A 27,120-nucleotide genomic window follows, 5' to 3' on the forward strand; every position below is an offset into this window, starting at 1 on the left:
AGCATCAGAGAACTCTTTCCCAACAAACAGCTTCATCATATCCAGTACTGAGAATTTCCAGCTAGAAAAAACAAGAGAGGAGGTTCGTACAGAGCATGACGTAAGAATGAAGACTAATCTACATTATACACAAAAATTAATAGAGTTCTACCGGAAGTGGCTGTCCTGTAACAGGCAACCCAGTAACAACAAATGTCAGGAGAAGCACATCTTTACTTCTTATTGGGTGAGAACATACAAGTGAAGAGAGCCAAGCTTCAGAAGTTTTGTGTTTAGAGAGCTTTACTTTTTCCTTTTGAAATGTTGTGTTTATTTATTACACTGGCTTGGCTATTCTTCAGCCAGGCTACTCATCAGCCAGCTTTAGTGCAAGAAGTGTTTTGGATGAGACTTAGTTTTTTATAGTACCATGCAAATTATAAGTTGTTCCTAAGTGATCTTGCTGTCAATTAATAAGCAGGTCTTTTAAAGTGTTACTAATTTAGAAAAAGCCCCTGACATCTTTCTCTTCACAAAAGAGATATGGGAAAGGACAGTCCTGGCATACAGAAGTGTAGTGCTTAACACTGGATTTGATTTTTCAATGTGAAGTAAGATTTTTTCCAAAGTACTGCCAAATAAATCTCACCTGGGGGAATAGGAGCTGCAATACAAGACAACTTGTTTTCAGACTGTACTGTAACAACATTCAGCAGTGAGCCAGACAAAACCACACGAGCTTAAGTAGAAGTGGCCGAGCCAAAAAATAATTGTCGTAATTATATACCAGGTAGTCAGATTAATAACGATTTTTTTTTTTCTCCCACAGTGATGTTTATTAGCCAGCAACAGGACTTAATCTTTGCTTTGCCTGTCACATGTTTTGTGAGAGATCTTGGAGAAAAAAGTTTTGTGGTTTTTTTTTTTTTTTTTTTTGTAATTATTATTTTGTTCAGGAGTTACTCTGCAAAACACTGGCCCTGATTTTCCTCATAATCAGGAGGTATAAGTAACTTGTGATTTAACTCTGGCCTCAGTAGCAGGAAGGATACATTGTCCATCCAGTGCCAGGAACGTGGAAACATCCTTAATTTTATGCTCAATTAAATACAGGATTTACCTTTCTGTCTGAAGATTTCTGAATAGTTTAGCTTGGAGAGTTTACTTATGGAAGAACTGACTCACATGTTTATTTTCGTTCTCCCCAAATTAATGACTGCCCAACAAGACTAAAATCTCATTGTGCTCTTTTCTATATGTTGTTTGTGTCCTCATGAAGAATTACATCCACAGAGTTTTCGTTAAGCAAAAAGGTTACACACTTTTTCCTTTACAGCCTTTTAGCTTTTTTACAGAAGCATAGATTCTTTCATTAGCTTCATAGAGAAACATGGTTTTCTTAATTACCTTTTGAAAGAGTTTGGAAGCCACTATTAAATCACAGTAAAACTTGAGTGTAAAATTTGTGCTGTTAACAGAGAAAACTTCCTCTGCAGAGAGGGCAAGGATGTAGGAACAGCCACTTATTGCCACCTCTGTAAGGAAAGTGAACGCCTCAGGACCTGAGAGGTGTTACTACTGGATGCTCCCCTTAATATAACTCGTTAATGTCTTCATTTCAGTACTATGCCCTAGGGATATACCTCTCTTCAATTGCTGTTGATTCAGATCTCAATTCTAAATTTAAATGATAGTAATTGACATTTTAATTGGTTCAATTTTCTATACTGCCACCAGAACCCAATATTAGACAATGGACAAACTGAATCAAACTTTCTATACATATTACAGTTGCTACCTGCTTCCAGTTCTTCTCAATCATATAAATAGTTTAATGTCCATGTGGAAATCAGTAATGAGTGGTATACTTCAAGGGTCTGCACTAGTACCAATGCTGTTTAATATTCTTCTCAATGACATAGTGGATTTGAGTGCACCCTTACCAAGTTTGTGGATGACACCAAACTGAGTGATGCAGCTGATATGCTTCAGGAAGGGATACCATCTCTGATCTAGTTGGACTAAATGAACTTTGAAGGTTCCCTGACAGACTGGAGGAGTAGACCCATGCAAACCATGAGATGTTCAACAAGGCCAAGTGCAAGGACCTGCACATGGTTTGGGTGAATCCCCAGCATCAGTACAGACTGAGGGATGAATGGATTGAGAGCAGCCCTGAGGAGAAGGATGTGGGGGTACTGGTGAATGAACAATTGGGCATGAGTCAGCAGTGTGCACTTGCAACACAGAAAGCCAATCATATCCTGGGCTGCATCAAAAGAAGTGTGGCCAGTAGGTCAAGGGAAGTGAAGTGATTGTCCCTTTCTGCTCTCATGAGACCCCACCTGGAGTACTGCGTCCAGCTCTGCCTTCCCCAATACAAGAAAGACATGAACCTATTAGAGCAGGTCTAGAGGAGGGCCATGAAAATGATCAGAGGGCTGGAGCACCTCTCCTGTGAGGATAGGCTGAGAGTTGGGATTGTTCGGCCTGGAGAAGAGAAGGCTCTAGGGAGACCTTATTGTGGCCTTTCAACCTATAAAAGGAGTTTATAAGAAACATGGAGAAAGACCTTTTACCAAGACCTGTAGTGACAGGACAAGGGGCAATGGTTTTAAACTGAAAGAAGGTAAATTTAAACTGGACTTAATGAAGAAATTTTTTATAATGAGGGTGGTGAGACACTGGAACAGTTTGCCCGGAGAAGTTGTAGATGTCCTATCACTGGAAGTATTCAAGGTCAAGTTGGATGGGGTTGAGCAACATGGTCTAGTGAAAGATGTCCCTATCCATGGCAAGAGAGTTGGACTAGATGAGCTTTGAAGATCTCTTCCAGCTCAAACCATTTTATGAGTCTGTGATACCCGCCACATCTAACCGCTGTTTCCTGTTCAGAACTATTCTTTGCTGGCATTGACCTTCTTTGCTACTTTATATGTAGAGCACCAAATATGGTGAGATATTGATCCTTGATCATGTGAATCCATGAGTGTGATGATATAAACATATATTGGCTTACTTGCAATGAAGGTAAGGTATAGCACGTGTTTTGCAAAGATCTGTCTTCTTTTGTTTCTATTTCTGTTGAATAATGTTATTCCTTTGTGCCATTGATATAATTAATTAAGAAGATTTCATACAGAAAAATGTTTTTGAAAGTCAGTATTATCCAATTTGGAAGTAAAAAACCCTGAGGAAAACCAAGGTTAACAGGAACTGTATTATGACCCTGGAAAGAACATGCTCTAAGACTGCAGTTATCTCACCGGCATACTCCGTGCTGGTTGCGTGTATTTATAAAAGATACCAATGAGTCATATGTAAACATTTTGATTATAAAGATTTTCTTCGTTTTCCCACAGACTTGCTACTTTCGAACAGCTGCATCCCATTCCTGGGCTCAGCAGAGGGACTTGATTTTCGAACCCTGCTGCTAGATGAGGAGAGAGGCCGGCTGCTAATCGGGGCTAAAGACCACATCTTCCTGCTCAACTTAGTTGATTTAAACAAAAATGTAAAAAAGGTCAGTTTATTTTTTATCTTTTTTTTTTTTCTTCATTGAGTAACTGACAGATTCATTGTGCAACACTGCGTACCGGAATTTGATAATGTCACCTCCCATAGTTATACAGATTATCTTTAATAAATTGAATTTCTCATGGTATGTGACCTCCTGTTAGACTGATGTCCTGCAAGAGGTCAACTACCTGGAGGAGCTCTGCAGTGCATGAAAGTAATATGATATCAAAATATCAGCAAATAGGCAAAAATGCAGCTCAGAGTGTTTGCTGCTTAATTTCTCTGGTCATGGTCACCCTCCTCAAATAAAAGTGTTTGAAAGATGATAACTGAAGACAACTCTTTCCATGCTTCATTGAATCACTGGGATTACATTACTGTGATATTAAACAGAGCAGAGGCAATTTGAATATCTTAAATTACAGTTAAAATGTTAGTAGCAATTTTAATATTAACATTTGTATTAGTATCTAGAATTACTAGTGACAGGAGAAGCTTTCACTGGGATCTACTGTACTTTCTTGCCCATGTCTCTTGCCCAATTTAGCCTTCAGTATTTCTAGCAGACACAATAAAATTTTGTAAGCATAATTGACTGCTACATGTGAAAAACAGATGCTTGCACCAGAATACACATTAAAACTACTTTCCTGCTTGTTCCAGATATGTACTTGCTGAAGAAAATTTAAATTCTCAGCTGTGTTTGTTATTTTCTTTGAGCACTAGAAGGAGGTTTTAAATTACTATGTTCTGCTGTCAGCTCTGAAGAGGAAAATGACCCTTAATTAATACAACTGTGGCACAGGGGCTTAGCAGGTGTAACAGGAGACTATTTTGCCCCACATATTTGCGTACAACACTTGCTGTCATTCTATAGAAGAGATAAAGTACCAGGCTGAATATCTTATTTTTATTTTGACTTCTGCAACGCTCCATATGCCAGTTTCTTTAATGCTCAGATTTTGAACATTTCAGGATATTTCTTCCCTGAATACTTCATCAGACACTTAACTTGCATCTTCCATCTCAGTAGTTTACTCAAAAAACAGTATCTCCTCAGGATATTGCATGGATAACAGCATTATTCATACTGCAGACTTTCAGACTACATACTGATTTGTGGCGTAGGCTTTCAGTAAAAACAAATTTTGTTTGTGCGAAAAGCAGGCTTCTGTTTCTGTGGCATGCTGCTTACCTCCTGAGAGATGCTGAGTGCTGTCACCTCCCGTTATGTTCAGTGGGGCTTGATGAGTTCAGAGCTTTCTGGAGGTGGTAGTACCCTGCGTGATCCGCCCCTCCATCCAAGCTGGTAACACTTTCCTTTTAGCCAAACCAGCACTGATCATAATGGCTGTTGTGCTTTCCAAGAAGAGCAGAACACAGACTGAGCCAGGAGAATTAGTGTGCAATGAGACAGTTCCATCTAATATAGATATTGTAGAGCAAAGACTCACTTTATATTGGAATGAAAATTTGCATTTGGTAAGATGAACAGAGAAAGTATCCTTACATATCTGTGGTAACCTAAAAGAAGGGAATAAAATTCATAACGACTTGAATATCTAGACTAAAGAAATTATTGTCTGCAGGTTCAAATACTTGCACTTCTCAGCTTAACCATTCAGATCATCTTTAACTTTTCAGACAAAACACTGAGGAAAAGTATATTTAAGTAGCTAAAACTGGCTGAAAAGCTCTGCAAAGCATCCTGCTGTGCTGATTTCCAAAATCTCTGTGAGCATTCAGCAACTCTATAAACTTACCCTCTTGGGTAAATGCCCAGGTAACACGAGATGGTATCACACAAGCATTTCTCTTTGGTTCCTCTGTGCTGGGCTGGTAGAAACGTGTTTGGGGATCGAAGAGATGAGATGAAGGAAGTTGCGTGAGAGGTTATGTATAAACCTCGGTTGCTGATGAGATTTCAATGTCAAAGGATACTCTCCAGTAGCAGCGAAGTGTCAGAAAGCAGCGCTTGCCGGTGCTGTGTTTAGACTGACCGTGGTTTGGGTTGGCGCCAGGCCAGGCGGCTCCCTTCCAGGCTTTCCCAGTGCGAGGAAACCACACATGTCGGGACTACAAGGGTCTGAAGTGTGTCCTTTGTACTCCTCTGGAGTAAGAGTCGTCTGGAAAAAAAGATATATCTGCTTATACACAGCTGCTGCAATGAGAAGTAATTGATTAGAATATTCAGTTTCTGCCTATAAGTGATGTGTTTATCAATGACTTTGAGGAAGAAGGGTTAAAAGACAGCAAGTTGGGAGGGTAAGAGAGATGTAAGAACTTTGAAACTGGAATACAAGACTGCATAGTTTGGGGTTTTCTTTCTTTGAAACATATCTGTATATGAACTGTGTAATGTTGTGTTCTTCGGATTGCTTAAGAAAAAGCTCTCAGTTTCAGGCATTTGTTATATTAGGAAGTACTGACAAATCAAAAAGCCAAATCAGGATCCCCAACAATCTACTCTCAGAAAAAAACTCATCTGTGAACATGATTACTTGGGAAGATTGTATATATAGTGCCTGATGCACTATATTCAGATATTTCTAGAATAATATTCAAAGAAACATCCAAAGCATTGTATCCTTTTCCTTTCTTTAATGTGTACATAGATATCATCTAATATCTTCCTTTTTACAACCTAATTATTTACCTAAATTAGTTAATTTAACTCACATATATTAAATTATGGCTTTATTTCCTGATTTTTCCTCATGAAATAAATCAATAGTTCCTCAGGAGTTCCAATTTCTAAAATCATTCTAGTTGTGATTCAATTTGTTGTGTAATTGGTTGAAAACTTCCTTAGCTGTTAGCTTGAAAAAAATCCATCCAGTTTCCAGGGGATGTATTCTACCTTATTATAAAAAAAAAAACCAGTAAGTACCATAATACAGTAGAAAAGTCCTGCAGAATGAAAGACAAATGCAGAAAACTAAAACAGTTGCACTCTACAAATATCTAAAGCTTAGCAAAGGAGAATCATCTTCCTGTAGCAGGGATATAATTTCTATGAACTTGTCCTGAATAGAAGCCTATAGCTCCTATTGCAGAAATAGCATTATCAAGTGCTATAGTCTTTTCTTGAAAGATCCTGAGATGCCTGACAAGTATTGCAAGCTATTTATAAACTGGAGAATTTGTGGTTCCTTTTTTATGAGTAAAATAAAGACGTTCAGCAAAAGAAAGCGGAAAAGAGCAACAACTTACATTTATCAGAACATTGCAAAAGTGGACAATGGATCTAAAGACAGTTATGCTAGAACCAGTAGAAGTGCAGTGTAAAACAAACCAACATATTTAATGGCATGTAAGTCTGGAAAGCTCAAGAAGAAATTCTACGGAGTTCTAAGCTCTGGGATTCTGCTGGAAAGATTACTCTGGTACATAGACTTTTCTTGTGAGTTTGCCTAAAGCTTTTGTTATTTTACTCCTTAAACTAAATAAATACCAAACACAAAATGTTGTCAGCTGGGTAAACACTTATGAAATAGCTGCAAAGAAATGGTGTACCTTTCTGTAAGTCCTGTGCTCGCTAACAGTGCAAGCGGGGTTATGTGTCAGTGCTATTATCACCGTGTAATCCACAGTGCGACCCGCCCATCTCTGCGGGAATAGGAATGCTATCAAGGGCTGACAAGTTTTTGAAAATCTGCCAACCTGCAGGAGCTGTCAGTGCTAGAAGACACAGCCACATGTGGGCCAAATAGATAAACATGTCGTGTCCGCAGTAGCAGCTTTGGAACAAGTTGTTTTCATGTGCCCCAGTGTGTATTGGCATAGGGTCACAAATTATTGTCGCTTGGAGCATCTTTAGTTTGTGGCTGCTACTTTTTTTTTGGCATTACCAGGTGCAGCTGTCTTGTGACTTATCCTTTAATGCCCTCTTGTATTGATTTTTATTTGTATTTCACAGTAAAAAAAATATATGTGCGTATATATATCTCAGCTGGGTAAATGCTTATGAAAGAGTTGCAAGGAAATTCTACACCTTTCTATAACTCCAGTGCTTACCAACAGTCTAAACAGGGTTATATGTCATCATTACTATCACTGGACAATATTTGCAGTGTGACACCTCCATCTTTGCAGGAAGGGGAACATATACACAAATACATATGCATATTTATGTAAAACAGCACCCTCAAGATATCGGGTTTATCTCGAGGTTTATCTTCATTGTACTGGGAAACCTGTCAGTCTATATAAGCGTCATCTCAATTAGGAATGAACCTGGTGGAAATTTAGCCAGCATTGGAGGGAGGCTTTGGTTATTGCCATCAGGCCAGAGCCTCAAGAATACACACAGAGTCAGAGATGTTTATTGCAGCCTTGAAACACAGTCAGACCAAGATGGGTCCTCCCTAACTAAATACTTGCTGTTTATTCTATATGTCAAAGGAATTCAACTTTGTGCCTGTAGGCAAAAGCTGTAGATGGCCTGAGGGTGGAGCTTTCTCGACCTGTCAGAAGAAGAAAATTTGCCAGGAGACATCAGTGAAGACTAAAGAGTCACATGGAAATCACTAGTGATATCTGAAGTCCTGGAAGTGGGGACATGAGGACTAGGGAAGTCTAGAATAAACCCAGTGGAACTGGAGGAGGATGACCATGCATCCATCTGGTGTTCTTAGTCTCTGTAAATTGAAAAAGTTCTAAGAAAAGAAGTGAGGTGAGGGTGAGATTTGACAGAGGCAGGGTTTGAGCCTCTGCACATGGGGAATTAGTTCAGGGGCTTTAAATGCATACTGATGGCCCTGCTTTTGAAACAAAGATAATTTTTCTGGATGTTGCATTTGTAGGATACTAATTTCTACCTGTTTTAGAGTATTTGCCTTCCTCACAAAATTAATAGACATAGAAACCCTCTTTTCTATCATTTACAATGAAACAAGACTGGTTCTACCAGATATCTATATAGTTTAGTGTCCTGTCCCCAAATGATGGTCAGCAGTGGGCACTGAAGGAAGAGCGTAGGAAGACCCATAACAGTATGTCCATAGACACAGATGATACCTTTGTGCTTGCCAGCCCTTGGAGGACTCTCATCACTGGGCTTTGTAACTCATGTTTTGAACCTCTGAAAACCTTTCGGAGTCCATAAAATCGTTAGATTGAAATTTAGGCACCTGTGGAGACAAGGCATAAGCTTTTAAACAATATTTACAGACACAAAACAACAGACATGGGCAAGACTGAAGAAAGCAGTACGTAACCAGCACGACAGCAAACCTAGGTGGAAGAGACTGTCTCTGTTACTTCCTTTTGCACTGTTGCCATAAATTATGTTTTCATAAACATCCGCTGTTGTTTTTGTGTTTTACCCATATGTTTAGGTATAAAAAACAGAGTATCCTGCTCTCTGAAAACACTTGCTCATATTGGGCTTTGCTTTTTCAAAGGTAGGATTTGTCTTCAGTCTCCAGTGATAAACATGTTAGGAGTGATACCATTTACCCTAAAAATCGCGGTGTACTGTTTCCTTTTAGGAGAAACAGGCGGTAGTCAGAAGTCTGCTGTGGAACTGTGGAAAATGAAGTGTAAAAGCACTGAAGCCTTTCAAGATTTAATCCAGTGTAAATGAAATCAGCATCTGGTCCTTTTTCTTTAAGCTTTCACATATGCTCATAACGTCCACATAAAAATGCATTTTTCAGAAAACCCTAAAGTACTGAAAACACTGGCTACTTCTTAAGTGGTGTTGGAGAGTGGATCAGTTTAAGAGAACTGCGGCATGTGGAGATCTTGCTTTGTCTCAGACAGATGCAATTTAAAAAGCCCATTTGGTTCTAATAAGAGGTTTCACTCTAACAGCCACCTGCCAAATTTAAGCCACCAAAAGTCTGTGAATGTGTCATCCAAACACACAACTGTTATTTCCCTCTGACTTCCAGTGTATTTTACTCAACGTGACAGCACCATGAAAATAAAGAATGCTGTACACTGGCGCTTCCCACAATCTTCTAAATGACTCTGAATCCATCCTCATATCCTCTCTTCCCCCACCTCCCCATGCCATATCAAATTATATCTTTCAGAGATCCAATTTTCTGCTACCATGAACTAATGAGAGCTGGAAATTCTAATCAAATGTTTCTCTGGATGTATATTTCAAGTATGGAAATTATTGTGTCAGATGTAGGAATGCCTGTTGGAAGAAGGAAGATTGTTGGCAGATATAAAAGAGATTTAAGAATAGATTCCTGGCTTTTAGGGATCTCTAAGCATTTCTGAGATAAAACTGTTAAAAAGAAAACTGGGTGAAAAATCTAACTCTAAAGTCAGTCTCCTTAAGTTTCAAGTACAGGGAGAAATTCAGATAAGGAACTTAGATGTATTAACTTCCTTTGTTTGCTGATGACTTTAAAATATTGAATTCCAGAGTATAGCAAGTACGGTGTGAGCCAGTTACAAGAACTGCTTAGGGTAACTTTCCTCTTAGGATTTGTGTATGAGAACAATCTATCCAGTTCCTCAAGTTGTGGGCTTCCCATACTGGACACATGAATGCAACAGATGTGAGGTATTTGCAGAGCAACTGGTATACATGCATGCTATGCTAAAATCAGCTCCTTTTGCCATTAATTAAAATACTCTTTGTTTTCAGCAAAATAATACTAAAAAGGCATGAAATTCTTTCCAGGGTTTATTGGGAAATCCAATAAATTTCTAGTGCTTGCAGTAATTTTCAATGAAGTGACCTGGGGTCAGTGTACAGAAGTGACAAATGTCTTAGTTGTCAGGAAGCAATCCATGAGCACCCACTCTTATGGTATTGGGCTGCAATATTTATCATATTGTCCTGTGCAGCAGTGTGACAGTCTTATCATTGGATCACTGTTGTATCTTTTCTCAGTACTTGATCTTACTGTTCTTTCCTTTTCATTTTTCAGCTATTAATTACTAAGTTCTTCAAGAAAAAAAAAATAAAACAACCAAGTCACATTATTATCATTTTACTGGTGGGAAAACTGAGACTTGACTGTCATATATAGTAGGGCAATGGCAAAACTGGGATTAGACTGTCTCCTGGTTTACTTTAGCATTTTTGGATCATGTTTCCCTCTATACTGTACCCACTTTATGGTCACATTGGGCTAAGCCATGAATCCTTTTTTTTTGGTTGTTTTTTTTTTTTTTTTCACATAGGGGAGTAGTTTCTCATGGAGCTGAGTTTCTCAGGGAGAGTGTATTGCATATGCCAGCACGACAATGGGTTTACAGCTCAATTTGGCTTTGTTCTTTGGAAGTTGCATTGGGGAATTCACTCATGCCAATGAGCTTAAGCTTCTGAGTTGCAGTCTGCATGATTCATAAAGCCTTAATGAGGCATTTTTATGCCCAGGAAGCTGTAATTTTATTTCATACCTTCCCTCAAGCATCAATATAATGAATATCTAGTACACAGAATAAAACAAGGGAAGAAAGCAGGCTTTCTCTTGCTGCATCAAGTGTTTTAAATCAGTGTAATTTTCCTCTAAGTGTTTCTACCACCTCTTATTCCTTCAAAATAGGAAGGAAGCAATCTCTTTCTTCAGACAATTCAAATTTAGTGAGTGAGTGTTATGAGACATGCAGATCAGCTGATGTCCTTCACTCCAGATATGGACACATCCTGCTGGTGCTACATGTACCACTAATAAAACACTCTGAGGTTTCTCTTACCAGAGACTGTGCTGATAGAGAGGTGCTCAAGCACGTGTGCAGCATCAAGCACGTGAGAGGCTCCAGTGAAATCTCCCAGGGCTGCTGAAAGCCGTCAGCCTCAATGGGACACTCAAGTGCTTGCTGCTGGCATGAGCGTGACTGTCTTGGGGACATGAAACTGGAAGGAGTCACGCTGGTCAATTGGTCTCACTCTGCTATCACCAGCAGCTACCTTGTGTAGCAGTTATTTTTTTCATAACATGGTCCAAATCTGTTCTAAGGGGCCTTGCCTTCATGCAACCTCTTTAATAAGGTTGTTGCTACAGACCAGAACCTTGTTAGTCTGATGTTTCAGTTTTATTTATTTTAAATCTGCAATCTATATTTATTTATGACCAGTTTATACACATTTCCTCTGACTGTTTATAATTCTGGTCTTTCTAGCCCTTTGATTCTTCCTGCATAATATTACCAGTCTTCATTTGTATTAGTGATGCTTCCCAACTTTGTGTCATCTGCATATGTTGCAGAGCGCTGGGTTTTTGCCAAGGCTACTGAAGGGTTTACGAAATAGGATGAGCTCTGACACGATTTGTTGAGGAACTCCATGAGTAACTTTCTACAACAAGCTCTTTATTTATCAGACCATTTTTTTCTTGTAATAATGCCTGGTCTTGCCAGCTGATCTATTCAGTTTCCATGTGGCAGTTTATGAAATAAATAATTTGAGCCCTGATGAGAAGGAACTCTAGCACCATGATATGTTATGCAGTTCAGCTGTGCTGTTGAAGAAAAGTACAATATTAAACTGGAATAACAGCTCTTTACCAAATTACATTGTTTTTTGTACCATGCTCCATTTTCATTGGAAACTTAAGTTACTCCTTCCCTAACCAAAAATTTGCTTTGAAGCCTTACAGAAAGATGAAATAAGACCAATAGGCCTATAATTTGCTTAGATACCTTGTGTTACTCCTCTTTTGTATTGTGACAGTACATAGTATTTTCCACTCTTTTGGTAAAGCCCCACATCATCCCAGATTTAGTAACTTCATTAGAAACGATTCTTGGAAAAGCTGTAATTTCACACAACAGTTTCTTCGGAATCAGAGTTCACTGTTTTATTTTTGAGACATCACTTCCCCTAAGGATTTGTAGTCTAAGTGTTAGCCTAGGAACAAAATTGGATAGAGAAGGAGAGATACAGAAACACAAGGAAAATACTCGCTTGTAACCGGTATTGTTAATTCATGACAGATGGCAGCTGAAATTAAACTCTTAGAAGTGTGTCCAGCTATTATTTATATATACATATAATGATATATATAATCCATGTAACAATTTATATATGTAAATAATCTATTTGTTTTTTGTTTTTGTTTTTTTTTTTTAAATTCCCTTTTCATTCCTTTCTTTACAGTAAAAGTGTATGTTTGGAGGAAGAAAAAATGTTACTTTTGGAAATTACTCTGCTCCTGATCTGAAAAGGACCTTTGTGGTTTTTAATGTTTTGTTTTAATCAGAAATCAGCTTCCAACTACCCTTTAAAGTGATACCTTATCTGTCCTACACTTATGTACTACTAAATCTCGTACTCCTTGGAGGTTTTCTTTCACTCTGTTAGCGGAGAACTTATTAACTTTCATTTATTAGGAGATTTTAATTTCTTTCCTGTTGCTAAATTTAAGAAAATATTTGTAGAATGATTTAAAAGTAATGGTAAGGTATTTTATTTTATTGGACTATAGAAGATAAAATCAGGATATAATGACAGTAGCCGACCTTTGGAATTTTGATATAGATATTTTGCAAGGAAAATAAACTGAAGATTAGGAGAAGAAAATAATCCTATTTAAGTACATAGTTCATGTATTTCAACTAGATACATTATTCCCTTAAATTCAGTAACCCCACCTAGATATTATACATATAATTTATTCTGTTTGTAAAGTGAGGTTATTATAATTTTACATGCCAGTGTTGTTGTCACCATTATTATTTATTGTTTGAGTTTTTTTTTTCTTTGAAGTTTTATTTTTTGAGGAATTTAGGAGGAAGACTTTGTTAAATAAGATGTTACCATTATGAATTTAGCATGTGAACTTAAAAAATTATGAAACAAAATTGCCAGTTTCAAAGAATCAAACCATCTTCAAGCTCAAAGATTTTAAATATAAGAGAAACTACTGGAGCATCTAGTCTTACTTTTTACACATTGTGAAACTAGATAACTTGTCTGAACCACTAAGACTCCTACAGAAGACCGCTACATCCCCTACAGAAAAGTTGACAGAGATGCATGTAAATAAGCTTATGTATGGAAAATTCAGAGAGACTGGTTTACATGTGTAAAGTTACTTGTGTGTCAGTGCTTAAGGGAACCAGACCTGTAGTACTGTTACACAAGTGATCTAATAAAAAATTATGTTTATGCATTCTTGCTCAGCACATTGGCTCATTATTTATCATGCAAGTTTTCCTGACCTATTACAATTTAGAACTGACAGTTTCTGGGAACTCTCATTTCTCATATGGAAAGCAAATAAATATCACTTTAACCCCCCTATAAATAATTGCAAATTGATTTTGCAGTTGGATTACTTAACTTCCCTTTTTGTTGTCTACTGTGGCCTTGTATAATGCTAAATAGTGAGGCTCTTGATTAGTCAGAAAGTAAAACAATTGATTTTTCTGTGATAATTGACTGTGGTCAATTATCATAGAAAAGGAGGTGTGTATATCTCAGCCGGACTGGTCCAGCTCCTAGAACAAACACCATTTCCCATGAAGGAATATATGCAAGAATTGCAAGTAGAGTCCAGTCCATTAACACATGTGATGCCTTAAAGCATATGTCTTCAAATGTAACTGGGTCTCCCAAAGCTGGGGTCTGGTTCTTCTGTGTAGTTGGCAAGGAGAGCTGGGCCTTTTCAAAAGACTAGAGAGGGTCTACTTAACTGGATGCTTAAATTTTGGCCAAAAACCTCCAAAAATGCTCAAAGACTTCTAGCCTTCTCTGTTACTGGTATAGGCATCTTGGGCGGAATTGGTCAAGTTTACATATAAGAGAGCTGAAGATCAGATCACAGCTTAAGTTTCCTTGGACAAATGTGTTTGGAGATCCATGATCTTATATTGCTCCAGCTGTTCCTTTTCATCAGCTTTTCTTCACCAGCACCTCTTAAGCCTCAGGCTTTCCTTGTCCTTAACCAGTGGCACTTGAGCCAGCTCAGTGCTACAAGTGAGACTCATCCCACTTTTCCCAGGCAGAGAACAGATGAGTTCACTGGTCCTACTTTCAGCTTTTCCTGTGACTTTGTGATGTTCCCAATACTTTCCTCAGTACTTTCTGGCATTGTACACTGTGTAATCCAGACACACTGGCACAGTTTATTTCAGATTGCATTTTTGTACCTATCATAACGTCATTCTGAGAAAATGCTCTGGGAAAGTAAATTTGTGCTCTGGTGCTGAGATGCTGTTATACTGCCTTATCTCTGACTTTAAGTAAATATTGCTGTAAAGGGTTAAGGTTTAAGTAACTTAAAATACATTATCTTTACTAAGAGCTTCTAATCACAAAGGTACCTGCAAATTCACTTGAGAGGAAATTAATTTCCTTGTGGAAAGCTAATACATCCATTTTCACTGGGAAGAGGGGAGGAAGAAGTGAAATAAAAAGATTGTTTCCAGACTGAGAGAAACACTAACAGTGGATTTTGGACAGTGATAAAGCTGTTTGATAAGGGCACTCTCACTTTCCTTACCAGCGTGAGACTGAGCCCGCATATGTGGCAAGCCAAATTCTACAAGATGCCAACAGCTGGGTGAAAGAAAGGGAGTATTACAGCAGTTAACTCCTCTTGCATGTTGTTGAGTTGTGCACCCTTCCTTGCTGATGATTTTTTTCTCATGCAAATTATAATAATTATTTATGCCTATATATTTCACTATTTAAGATTTTATAAAGTGTGATTTGAGACTCAACACTACCCTAAAGCATCTGTGACTACCTGCATACAGGTTCCTAGGACTTGAGGCAATTTCCTAACCAATATTTGCTCAAAAATTAGTGTGATTTGTGTTTGTTCTTATTATTAGTTATTATAAATGACTATAGCTTTGTCTTGTCAAAATAAGAAGGAAAAAAGACCCATGATTCTGGAAGACATTATGTTTAGCTTCTATTTTGAATTTAATAGAATCAAACATATCCTCAATAGTATCCAATTTTGATTGTTTAATTGAAATCAATGAGCCAGAACCTGAGCTGTTGTCCATTGATATTTCTTTGCTAACAAAATTGTGGTTACAATAACTGATAGTAATTTGTCATCTGGCTCCAACTACACCAAAATCTATTTTACAGAATTCTGCAGTGCAGATTAAAGAAGAAAAAGTAATAATGTATGCTACCAATTATCTAAGGTACATGCTTCTCCTCTAAATTTGTGTCATTTTCCCAGTAAACTTAGTGTTGATCAGTGACATTTTGAAAGTGTGTGCTATTCTTTTCTATCAAATATACTTTTTGTTCTGTAAATTTCCCTTAAGCCACCTTTAGTTTTTTGATCGGAACTTTGTTTTTATTTGAGAATGGCAGTAACAGCTAAGTATTTTTTTTTATAGTGGCTTTACCAACATCACTGGACCAAGTTCATCACAAATGTAATTTGCCTTGTTTTGCAGTCAGTTTAGTTTCAAGATGATTTGGCATATCGTATCTTTGAAGAAAACACACGATTTGTAATGGTGACAAGGTGTGTTAGCCAGAACTAAGTACTTTTTAAAAGTATATATAGCAAATGAAGAAATGAACAAAGAACAGAGGTTTTGATTTACAGCCTTTTCAGTTTTTGTAATGGGTCCCTGTATTTGAAGTCATGTTTGCTTAAATTTACATGCAAATTCATTCAACATGCATAAATCTGTTTTAACTGTTCATTCAAGGATATAGTTAAAATTCAGTTAAAGGACAATTAATAATATTCATAATTTTATTTTATTTTAACTGTGTTATAGATATACTGGCCTGCAGCAAAAGAAAAAGTAGAATTATGCAAATTAGCTGGGAAAGATGCCCATGTAAGTATGACATATATTTTTTTTTCACTGCTGAGAATATTGTATATCTGTGTATTTATTTCTTAAAGTACAAAATATCTTACTAATCTGTTGTTACACTTTTTTTCCCTGAACTAATGAACTGTTTTTTCTTCATTTAAAAAAAAGTTACACTTCCATTTTTTTTTCTTTAAAAGTTAGTGCTTCAACAACAAAAAAATATATTCAATATACCATGTAGCAATCATGCTTAGCCATCCTTGTATGTAATAAATGCAGTTGAGATGTGAATGGACTTTCCTCTGAAATGCATCTTGGCGATACTCCCCTGAAATCCCCCTTTCCCATCAAACTGCTTTTTTTTGTTTGTTTTTTTTTTTCTTGGAAATATCCTGAATGTAACTTTGTTATAATTCATTAATGAAGCTGTGTAGCAGAGCAGAGTACAAATTAACTTAATTTGCAGACAGCTGCAGTTAAGGTTAAAACAAAATCTCAGACTCATTGGCTTTTCCCTGGAACCACAAATCTTTAGGAAGTCTGTTTAAGGTGCATTCATATATACAATAAAACTTTCATATCTCTTTTACATAGCACAGATTACATCATGTGTCTACAACCCACTAGAAATGTAGACATTTCCCGGCTGCGTAATAAAATTTCTTCCTTTTCTCTCCACAAATCCTGTGGTTTCTGTCCAGCTTGTCTGTAACCAAGGTGGACTCTGACTCAAAACACTCTCTCAGCTCTCTGCCTGAAGAATTTCAATTTTTTCTCCTAACTTATTGCTACCCTTATCTTTACAGCAGACAAAAACTAAACAACACCTCTGCTGAGCACTGGGAACATATGGTCTATATGCAGGATTTGGGCTGATCTATTTCTTCACGAAGACAAAAGGAAAGGGTCAAGAGAGGGAAATACTTGCTTCGGACCTAGATTATAAATACCTCCTTTTTGCTTCCTACGTTGTCTCTACAGCTTGCCTTTTACTTAGTTGCAGGGTGGTAGCTTGAAAGTATGAATAGCTCTTGTGTATTCCTAAGTGTATATGTGTTATATGTGTATGTATTTATTTAATTTTGGGCAAGGCTGCTGGAAGCCTTTCCTACACGCTGTCTAGCACCCTTGCAGCGTGGGGCAGCCATCCGTGCTACCTACCAGCAAGGACCAAGTCCAGCTAGAGCCAGAACGATTCGAACACCCCGCAGGACTCAGAAAGGCCCAAATAAAAGTGACCAGTAGGATGTGGCTGGTTCATACGCAATATTCACTCATACACAAAACATACCCTTGAAAGAATGCTGAAGGCCTTCAGTCCACCACAATGATTTCTACCATGTAATCTTTGGTGTCAAAGCTTGTGCAGAACCTTGAACTGGGAGCAAGGGCAGGAGGATTGGTAGCCAGACCAACCCCATGGCTCTCTGACCTCTGCCCAGTTGTTGGCAGGGGATGTTTACTGCAAAACAGGCTGGGCAGATATCCTCCAAACCGTACTGTTACCACACAGCCTCTCGCAGCTCTAAGCATCATGGCAGAATTAGACTTACACGTCTGATTGATGAACTGCCTAGTAGACAGCCACTGCAAAATTTTATCTGTCACAACTTTGAACTATTTTGTAAACAGTCTCTGCTACAGTAGTTCTGAGTTTAAACACACCAGTACTATGGCTATAACCTACTACAATGTATAATGTGAAAGAGAAGAATAAACATGAAAAGTAACCTTTCTCTTTCTTTTCCCAATAGACCGAATGTGCCAATTTTATCAGGGTTCTTCAGCCCTACAATCGAACCCATGTTTACGTCTGTGGCACAGGAGCGTTTCACCCTCTGTGTGGATACATTGAACTTGGAACTCACAAAGAGGTAATTTAATTTCCTCACTGCTCTGGCATGTCAAGGAATAACCCTACTCTTGTTTAGCATTCATCACAGATTGGAAAATACTGTGCTAGTGTGTAAAAAATGAACTGACAGCAACTTGCATAAATAGCAGGCTAAATGGTGGATTTTGCAGGTCAGACGGGAACTCGTGTTCTCACATTTGATATGTGCATATCGCTTTTGAACAAAGCACTTTCCTCTATAAGTCTTAATACACAAACTTCTTCAGAATGACACTTTCATATGATTAACTAAGTGAAGAGCACATTTAATGCAGATGTCTGTCTTTCTAGTAAATAATTTCTGCACATACTTTCTGCTTGCATACACATGCAGAGGTCAAGATGACACTTGAAGTTCTATTTTTTAATGTGTATATATATATACATATACACTCTTGGTCCACAGAGATGGTTTCCTATTCCTTGTGCATGACAGTAATACAGAGACTGTAAATGGCCTCTGAGCCTGAGTCCAAGCACAGCATCTCGGACTTTGTAGATGGTTTACAGCCCTGTCGCTAAGTAGATGTTTGGTATCTCCACCACCAGTGGCGCGTTCCTGAACGGAAGTTAGCAGCTGATTGGTTTTCATTTGCTGGTGACAAAGAAATCTCTGTCCTAAGTGGCAAATGTTTGAGACCTAACCCCCACAAGAGAAGAATTTTGGTGTTGTGTCAAGCAGCCACTTAGTACACAAGTCTCTTTTTAACTCCTCTATGTATAACACCTTGGCTATATTTATAACACTGGCTCTGTTCTCAGACGGCGTCGAGGTGTGACCTGTCTGGCTTCTTGCCTGCAGTGCAGGCTTCCTATGCTGCTATAGAAATAGCTTTCTCTTTTCTTTGGGTCTCAGTGAAATTCTAGAATGTAAGAAATAAGGTATCAGACTATGCTATTAAATGCGATAATCTGAAATATGTACACATTGGAGTTATTCTGGAATACAGAATCAATGGTAGATGCTCACAGAAAAATGGAAAAAAAAATTAAAAAGTTATTAATACTTGCCTAGGCTGAGACATCATTGTATTCCAGACAATCTGAGGGTTGATGACCAGTGTGGGGGCTGGCTATGTTACAGAAAACTGGAGCTGCCTGAAACCTGTATGGTGATGTTCTTTCCCTAATAAGCCATTAATGATCCTGGTATTGTTTGGTATATTCCGTATAATTGGGCTTGCAAGGAAATGGTTCTGTAGGCTTCTTTGCTTCACTAGTTTAAATATTCCAATTGAAGCAACCGAAATTTTAGATCCCTTGTATCATGCTAATTCCTTAGCATGAATGATCAAATACACAGCTGAATTGAACAGAACGATTCTCAGTAAGAATATAAGTAAGGCTCTGGTTTACCTCTGGGTCATTAGCAAGATGCTTTATTCACTCTACCATTGCACCTTTAACTACTTCATTTGTGAAGGTTGTTTTCATCAGACATTATGAAATTATGGATTTGGTCTGATTGCTCAGTCCAGCAACCAGTCTAGACAAGGGGTCTGTCTCAATTAGACGTGACCAATTACCTTATGAGAGGAAATGCAAGAAGAATCCTGGTATTGTGTTTCCTAATCCCCCCACCGACTCCATGTCCTGCCTCTCCTGCATTCCTCCCGGTTGCTCAGCCGCAGTTGTAGATTGGACAGTGTTCAGCACTACTCATGCCTTTTCCGCTGGTGCATCTCTTCTACAACCTCCTACTGAATTAACAGCTTTGAATGGCATCAGGAATATTTTCTCTTTCCTTCCTGGACCCTAAACGCCTTTCAGCCACTGTCCTTGCTCTGCTTCTCCGGATAAATGTGAAAAGGCAGGAGGGTGCTGAGGACAGACCCATTGACACGAATTTGACAGACAGCTGAAAATGTCTCCTTGTTGTAGGAACTGAAGCCGGGAGTCCTACATGGTGTTTCAAAGCATTTTTATTGCAGATCTGCTCTTTCAGTATTTTTCTCCTTTTTTTCCTCCTTTTTTTTTTTTTTTTTTTTTTTTTTTTTAATCTCTGGGTTATAAGAATGGAGAGTGGATATTTGGTAATTAGGAGCCTCTACAGGAAGCTGTGGGATGCTTGGGAGACCCAGGGCCTGAGATAGCCTGATGGAGACTGCAAAACCAGGCAGTGCCCCACTGACCTTTGAAAGCTGCTGGTGGATCTGCTCAGTGGTCTGCAGGCCAGTGCCAGTGCTGTGAAAACAGTGAGGAAAACAGTGTGGATCGGGTGACTCAAAACCACAGCATTTACGGCTTTTGAAGCAGTACAAATCCCCTACGGGATCACGCAATTAAAGAGGATTAAAGTCCTAGTATTGCTGTTGCTGAAGTCACTGCCAAAACTTCTCTTGGCTGGTGAAGAAGAGGCTTGGCCTGGTTGGTGCTGTTAGCCACAGCTCTCCAAGGGATGCTCTTTTCTTTGAAAGCTTTGTCCAAAGGGAAAGCAGGAGGTTAATTCTTTGTGAATGCCTGGTAGTGTCCATTAGTTTGTCTGGGTGAAGTCTGAAATATTTGATGTTGATCTATAAAGCCCTCAGCCCCCTGAGTACTGCTGGACTTGGAGACAACCCCTTTGCCTGGGACACAGCAAGAGTCCTCTGAGCAGCTCAGGATTGCACATCTTAGAATAAAGGAGAATGGGACAGTAACATAGCATCGTCAGGGGAGAAAGAAAAAAAAAAATTAATTTAATTTTGTCTTTGATGTGCTCTGATCCACTTTAGCCTGAGAATTTGGTTTACCTGATATCCCACAGGTTTGGGAAGGTATCAAAACTTGTTTGATGATTAAGTTCTGCTTTGTATCAGCCAGGATTGCTAGAGGAAATGGAATTTACGTTCATAGATTGGAATTGATTTTTCTTTTCTCTTAAGGAGTTAATTATTCAGTATCCTGGACTATTGTCTTCTGAACCTAGAGAGTTTAGGAGACACTTCAATGAAATAGAAAGGTTTGGTCATTTATAATCCGATGTACATTAAGGATGAATTGAATTAATGTGTTTTGAAGTCTGATCCTATGTGGCCATTGTTAGGCATACTTAACTGTCATTTGTATTTTCCAGTCCTCTTGCAAGGCAGAGGTATAGAAACAAACAGTTGAAGTTACTTCACCCTTTTTAAAGTAAATGTTTAAATCATAGATGTGTTTTGGGTTTTTAAAACTAATTTCAAAGGTTATATCTCTACAACAGACATTAAACCCACAATGATTTGATTCCTGGACAGTAGTGGGATTTTAAATACCACTGCAGGTAGGAGAGGACATTAATGGTACTTCTGTAGGCAATCTCCCTTCTCTAACAGCAGCAGATTCCTGAAAATCAAGTCTCTATATCTGCAAAGACTTCCCTCTGCTCCTCTGAGTGATCAATTTGCCTTCAAAAGTACTCACTAAAGTTTTCATGTTAAGTGTGCTTTTAGGACACTAATGAAAAGAACAAGTAGAAGTATTAATTTTGGCAATTCAAAACTACAGTAAAACTTCAAATTACTACTTAAAACAATTGAATTGTTGATTCCCCACTGAAAACATCATAAATATTTTTTAAATAATTTATTTTCTTAATCTTCCTCTTTGCCCTTGTTCTGTGACCGAGGAATTAATCACAACGTATTTGGGAACTGCAAAGGAGGATCTATTGCGATATCTCTTGTATCATTAGCCTTGTTAAAAATAACAAGAGAGAGCATATGCTGCTTTCATTTAGAAGTGGCTGAACTGTGTCTGCTGTGAAAATTATTCTGCAGTCCCTGGAGAAATTTAAGAGTCAGCCAGAATCCCTTCTGGGTCTCCTGTTGCAACACAGTCTATCAGCACTTTCCCAAATAGAAGCCAGTGACTTTTAAGTACAATCCAGCTTTTAGTTTGAGTATAAATTAACAATGCATCATTTTTTTTCTGAAAATAATTGTATTTTTTAACATTTACATTTCACTATAGAGTGAACAAGATGTGTTAAAACAATAAGTGAAAAAAAATCCAGATGTAAAACAGGGACAAGGACTTTAAACATTAATGCTGAGATGACAGCTGCGTGATCTGAGACGCTTTCACTTCATATGTTAGCAGAAGAATTCATCTAAGTGAGTTTTTCTGTGCAGCCATACCAGGGTAATGAATATGTGTTTCTTCTCAGGAAACGGTGTTCCGGCTGGATACTCAGAACTTGGAGTCAGGCAGGTTGAAATGCCCGTTTGATCCTCAGCAGCCGTTCGCTTCAGTGATGGCAGGTAAGGAACCACTCAGAGCCAGGTGCTCCTCTCAGAAGTGCAGTGGCTTCGTGCGTGAGCCTGGGGTCAGAGGCTCAGCAGGTGCCATTGCTGGAGCTCCTCTGGCATTAGTCGTGTTCCCAATGCTGGTTTGTGCTCTCGGAACTGAGGAAGCCTTCGGTCTGCAGACATCAAAGAGCTGGAAATACCGCAACACAGAGACGTTTGAGCAGCGGTGAAGCCTCTGCCAGCTGAGCAGGAAGGTGGTTTCATCCTCACTCAGTCATTTCTCCTTTAAGAAGACAACAAAAAAACCACACAGACGGACAATGTTTCAAGCGCTTCTGGGCCTCTTTCTGCAATTATCAATATGTTCTGCCCTTTGAAGTCTGCTGACATCCACTATTTCCATAAATACATTTTTGAGGTTTCTATTTACTCGAGTAGCCACTTCTGAAGCTGGAAGCCTCGGAACAAGATAGTGCAATCTGCCTGCTGTGTGCATCGCAGCGCTGTGTGGTCTGACATTTGGTGCCGAGGAATGTCAGCTTGACCTCTGGATTTCAAATCACTATAAGAGCTACTTTTGTCATGGTTTGGTTCATAGCTTTGGACAATTTTCATTTAACTTGTCTGTCAAGCATATGAATACAAGATAAGAGTGAAGCACCATGACGTTTTCATTTACAGCCAAAGAGCAGTGGTGACAATGCTTTGAAGTATCGGTCACTCAGTGTTATAAAAAGAATATGACTAATGTTCAGTCTTTATTCTCAGATAATAAGATAGATGATTTGTGATTCTGACCCAACAGATGGGGCAGGACTTCCTTTATTAAAAACAATAGATTAAAGCCAGCGCTTATTCTTCTCAGGGACTCCTAGTACTGTTTAATGACCGTGAAGTCTATTTTTAAAATGAGATTCTAGAAACTTTCAACTTATTTTTTCTTTTTTTTTTTTAAAATGCAATAGAAGTCCATGATTTATTATTTCATTGGCTAATTTCAGTAGCACTCCAGTACTTTGACCGCTCTATTAAATTTTGTGAAATGAAGAGGCTGCTGTCCTTTAGCTAACTAAAACATGAACTTTGGTACTTAAGCATTTTCAGGCTTGATAAAATTAATGGTCAGAGTATTCTAGTATTCCTCCTCTGGCTATGCCTGGTGTCAAGTGCTTCACAATAATGTACAAGGAGCATTGTAAAGAGTTACAGGCCTGACCAGAGAATGCGTTCTCGGCCTATCTGTTGATGATTACTTTATTCCCAAAAGTACTAGGAGAGCAGTATAGCTCATGGATAAGATACTGCAGTGGGGTGCAGGGGAGCTCACTTCCCATCTCTGCCACTGACGAGAGGAGTAACCTTTGGCATGTTGCTTCTCTCTGCCTAGTTTTATTTATCTGCTAAATGGCCATAAATATTACTTGTACCATTCAGAAAGTACTTTGTAATCAGTTATATATATATGAGCTAAATAACATTTAATTATATTTTCAGTTATGTATGTAGGTTAATACAACTGAGTAATTTTCATTCTTTGTAGAAATGCATAATCTCTCTTTGAATTCTACATAACGTTTTGCCCTGAGTAAATTCCGTAGATAAATTTGAGAAGCTAGTCTTTTTGACTGAAAAATTACCTGCTCATCATCCATCTTCTTTTGCAAATTACTGCTCACCAAAACTGTTCTGGAAATGACTAGAACTTGGAATTAGAGATACAAAAAGCCAAGAGGAGTGCTGAAAATGCCTTGTCAGCAGAGCCTAAGTAAGGATGGAGAATTTCTGTTAGCCCTTCAGATTTATCGATCGCTGAGTGCTTGTCAGTTAGCAAACACCAATTACCCTGCCCATTCCTCATTGTGACAAATACCTTTCAGAATGCACTATTGTTTCTTTACAAAGGTGACATGCTGTCTGAAAGATGTGCTTTCCAATACTGTCATGGAAATAATACATAAGTAACAATAAAAATGAGGTAAAAAGAAAGCTGATAGATCTTTTTTGGCCAAATAAAGTGCTTGTGGATAGTGGGTTGCATTTTTGGTTTGGTTTTTTTTTTGTTTGGTTTTTTTTTTCCCCATTGATCTTTTTTTCTTAAGTGCATTTACATCTTTCCAAATGAAAACACACAACATCTATGCTGAATGGTATTTATTTTGCATTCACTCTCAACAAAGGACTTCTCTTTAAAAAATCTTGTGAAATGTTTCCACCCAGAGTACCAGAAAACTTGGACAAGCAACTCCTGGACGTGGATATTTGTGCATCATATAGCATTTTATATGATTATCATTTATGAATATGAACCTTTTTTCTTTTTACAAACTCCAGGGATTTATTGTTGCAAGTCATTAAACAAAAAACAAACTCCTTCAACCAATAAATCTATCTTGTTAATTTGCAGAAAAAAAAAAAAAAGAGAATTGTAAAATACACTGTGGTAAAAAAAAAAAATCACAGTGCTTCTTTGTAGAAAGTAACGAGATCTGAAGGAAAATAGAAAATATTGTGAAATTTTTAAGGCTGTTAAGTTTTGCATTGCCCACAAAGCTGGCAGAAGACTAAATAGTAACTGCAATTGCAGCAAACACACTGAACTGGATTGTAGATATAGTTTTCTTGTGAGACAAATTCTGGCTGCCTTATTCAAGCAAGATGTCTCATTTATTTTAGTAGGACCATTTGCTATGCTGAAATGATCACGATTTGGGTTTGTAGCCATATTCCTACCATTAACACATTACATAGTTGAGAGTTATTCCCATAGTGCCCAAATTCCTCTTCGTGAATGAAGTGTTGGATGGAGATCCCTACCTACACCAGGAAAGGGCCAAGCTGTGAAGTTCCCGTAGTGAAGCATCCATCATGTTTACTAGCTCAAGCCTAGGAGCAGCAAAGCCATCAGAGCTGTGGCAAGTCTGAGTCAGGAAAGCTAGCTTAAATGGATAGATGATCATGTCCTCACCATGGTCCCCAGGTCCACGGTCAGTGCTTACAGGGCAGGACGCTCAGATCAAATACATCTTTATACCTGTAAGAGCCCAGCGCTCATTAAAGCCTTGGGTTTTTACTTCTGAGTGCCTAAAAGATCTGAAAATTAGATTTGGACTCCTTTACTTCTCAGGCATACAATTACAAATATTGCCCTCACTTAAATGTAAGTAATGCCACAGAACCTCAAATCCCATTAAAATATAAGCTAATAATATTTTTAAAAATTAAATTAGTTCATAGGCCAATTGAACACAGGTGTGATTCACGCAACAAAACACAAGTACTTTTGATTTTGTTTACCCTACAGCTGTAGAAACCCTATTTCTTTTTCATTTGCAGATGAATATCTTTATGCTGGAACAGCTTCTGATTTCCTTGGCAAAGACACTGCTCTAACACGTTCTCTGGGTCCTTCTCACGACCACCATTACATCAGAACTGACATTTCTGAACATTACTGGCTTACTGGTAAGATCCCAAACATATGCTCTTGTCATTTGCATTGTCCCTGCCTCTCTGAAGTTAATAGGCCCTTTCTTATATAAATATATGTCCAGTAACTATAAATATAGATATTGTATCATGGTATCTTTGGATTACGTAGGCTTTTTTTTTTAAAAAAAAGAAAAAAACAAACAAAACCTCAGTGCAACAAAAATGTACTTAAGAAGTCACAGAGGTGAAAATGCTAATTAAGGAAAGAGTAGGGGCATAAGACCTAATAATTCTTTCCATCTTTGTTCTGTACATCTGTATATACTCCTGTAATTGGAATAGTATCATGACCTAAAGGCTTCTATATCCAGCCTTGTTGGAAATTTTTTAAAACGCTCTTTTTTCCAATCACTTGTTAAGAGCTGTTCCCTACAGCATGTTGAAATGACCGACTAGAAATTCACATTTTCAGTTAGGAGGTCTTTTTTTCTTTCTTTCTTTTCCTTTTTTGAGGGGGAAAAAATACCCTTTGTTGCTGTGAGGATCATTTTAAAACCACTAAGGACACCCTAAAATAGCTTCCCAAGCAAAACACTGCTTTTTCTTGCCCATTAAAAAACATTCTGAGCTAGTAAACCCTCTAAAAAACTGGCTGCATTTACACCCAGTCAGTCTTAAACCACACACAGAGTAACATGGAAAACTTCACTCACAAGCTAACCCTGCTGAATTAAAGCATCCTCCTTTTAGCCGTCAACTATCTTTAAAGATGTGGCAACACTGGCCCTGATTCAGGATGCCTGTGTAACTATTATGGGTGTATTGTAAAGCCAGGGCCTGCTGACCACAGGGTTAAGTTGTCTTCCCAGCAGACAACTTCTGAAAGGGATAGTTTTGCCTCTTAACTCTTTGAGACCTCAAGAAGAGGAAGTGTTCTTTTTTTTCTGTTTGGGTTTCTTTTTTTTTTTTTTTTTCTCCCTACTCCGCTCCCTTCTCCAAGCTATTGCTTTACATTTCTGTCTAGATGTAACTCCATAACCTCAGGTTTTCTACTGGGAGATGAGGAGGAAAGAAGCCACTCTAAAGTTATTTTACCTTTCCAAAAAGGAGCAGTCCTTTGGACAGATAGAAAAATCTCACATCTTACTCTGCTGACCTATCCCACATTCATCTTCTGTGCTCAAAATCTTTCTTGTCCCACCTTTCCTATCTCCTCCCTCTCATTTCTACACGTTCCTTGTGCAATGTCGGCCAGAAATTCAGTGATATGGACCAGGATGAGTCCTTCCAGCAGGCATTTCTCTAACTCTAACTAATGATGCAACCGAATATCCAGTTTTATCACTGGCAGCCTGCTGATGCTCAGCATGGAAA

General features: G+C 38.2%; 1 protein-coding gene across 9 annotated transcripts in view; it reads left to right on the forward strand.

Annotated features, from left to right (window-relative positions):
• The window catches only part of SEMA3D (semaphorin 3D), a 146,205-nt gene that overhangs the window by 61,173 nt on the left and 57,912 nt on the right, over nt 1–27,120 (forward strand). For all 9 annotated transcript variants that reach the window (XM_086745612.1, XM_086745602.1, XM_086745620.1 and 6 more), the window contains 5 exons: nt 3,342–3,502; nt 16,171–16,233; nt 17,967–18,086; nt 22,236–22,329; nt 25,651–25,779. In XM_086745612.1, coding sequence (XP_086601738.1) covers nt 3,342–3,502; nt 16,171–16,233; nt 17,967–18,086; nt 22,236–22,329; nt 25,651–25,779 — 567 coding nt within the window. The remainder of the gene's footprint in view (nt 1–3,341; nt 3,503–16,170; nt 16,234–17,966; nt 18,087–22,235; nt 22,330–25,650; nt 25,780–27,120) is intronic.

Source organism: Chlamydotis macqueenii, chromosome 1 (assembly GCF_036417535.1).
Source record: "Chlamydotis macqueenii isolate bChlMac1 chromosome 1, bChlMac1.mat, whole genome shotgun sequence".
Lineage (NCBI taxonomy): Eukaryota > Metazoa > Chordata > Aves > Otidiformes > Otididae > Chlamydotis > Chlamydotis macqueenii.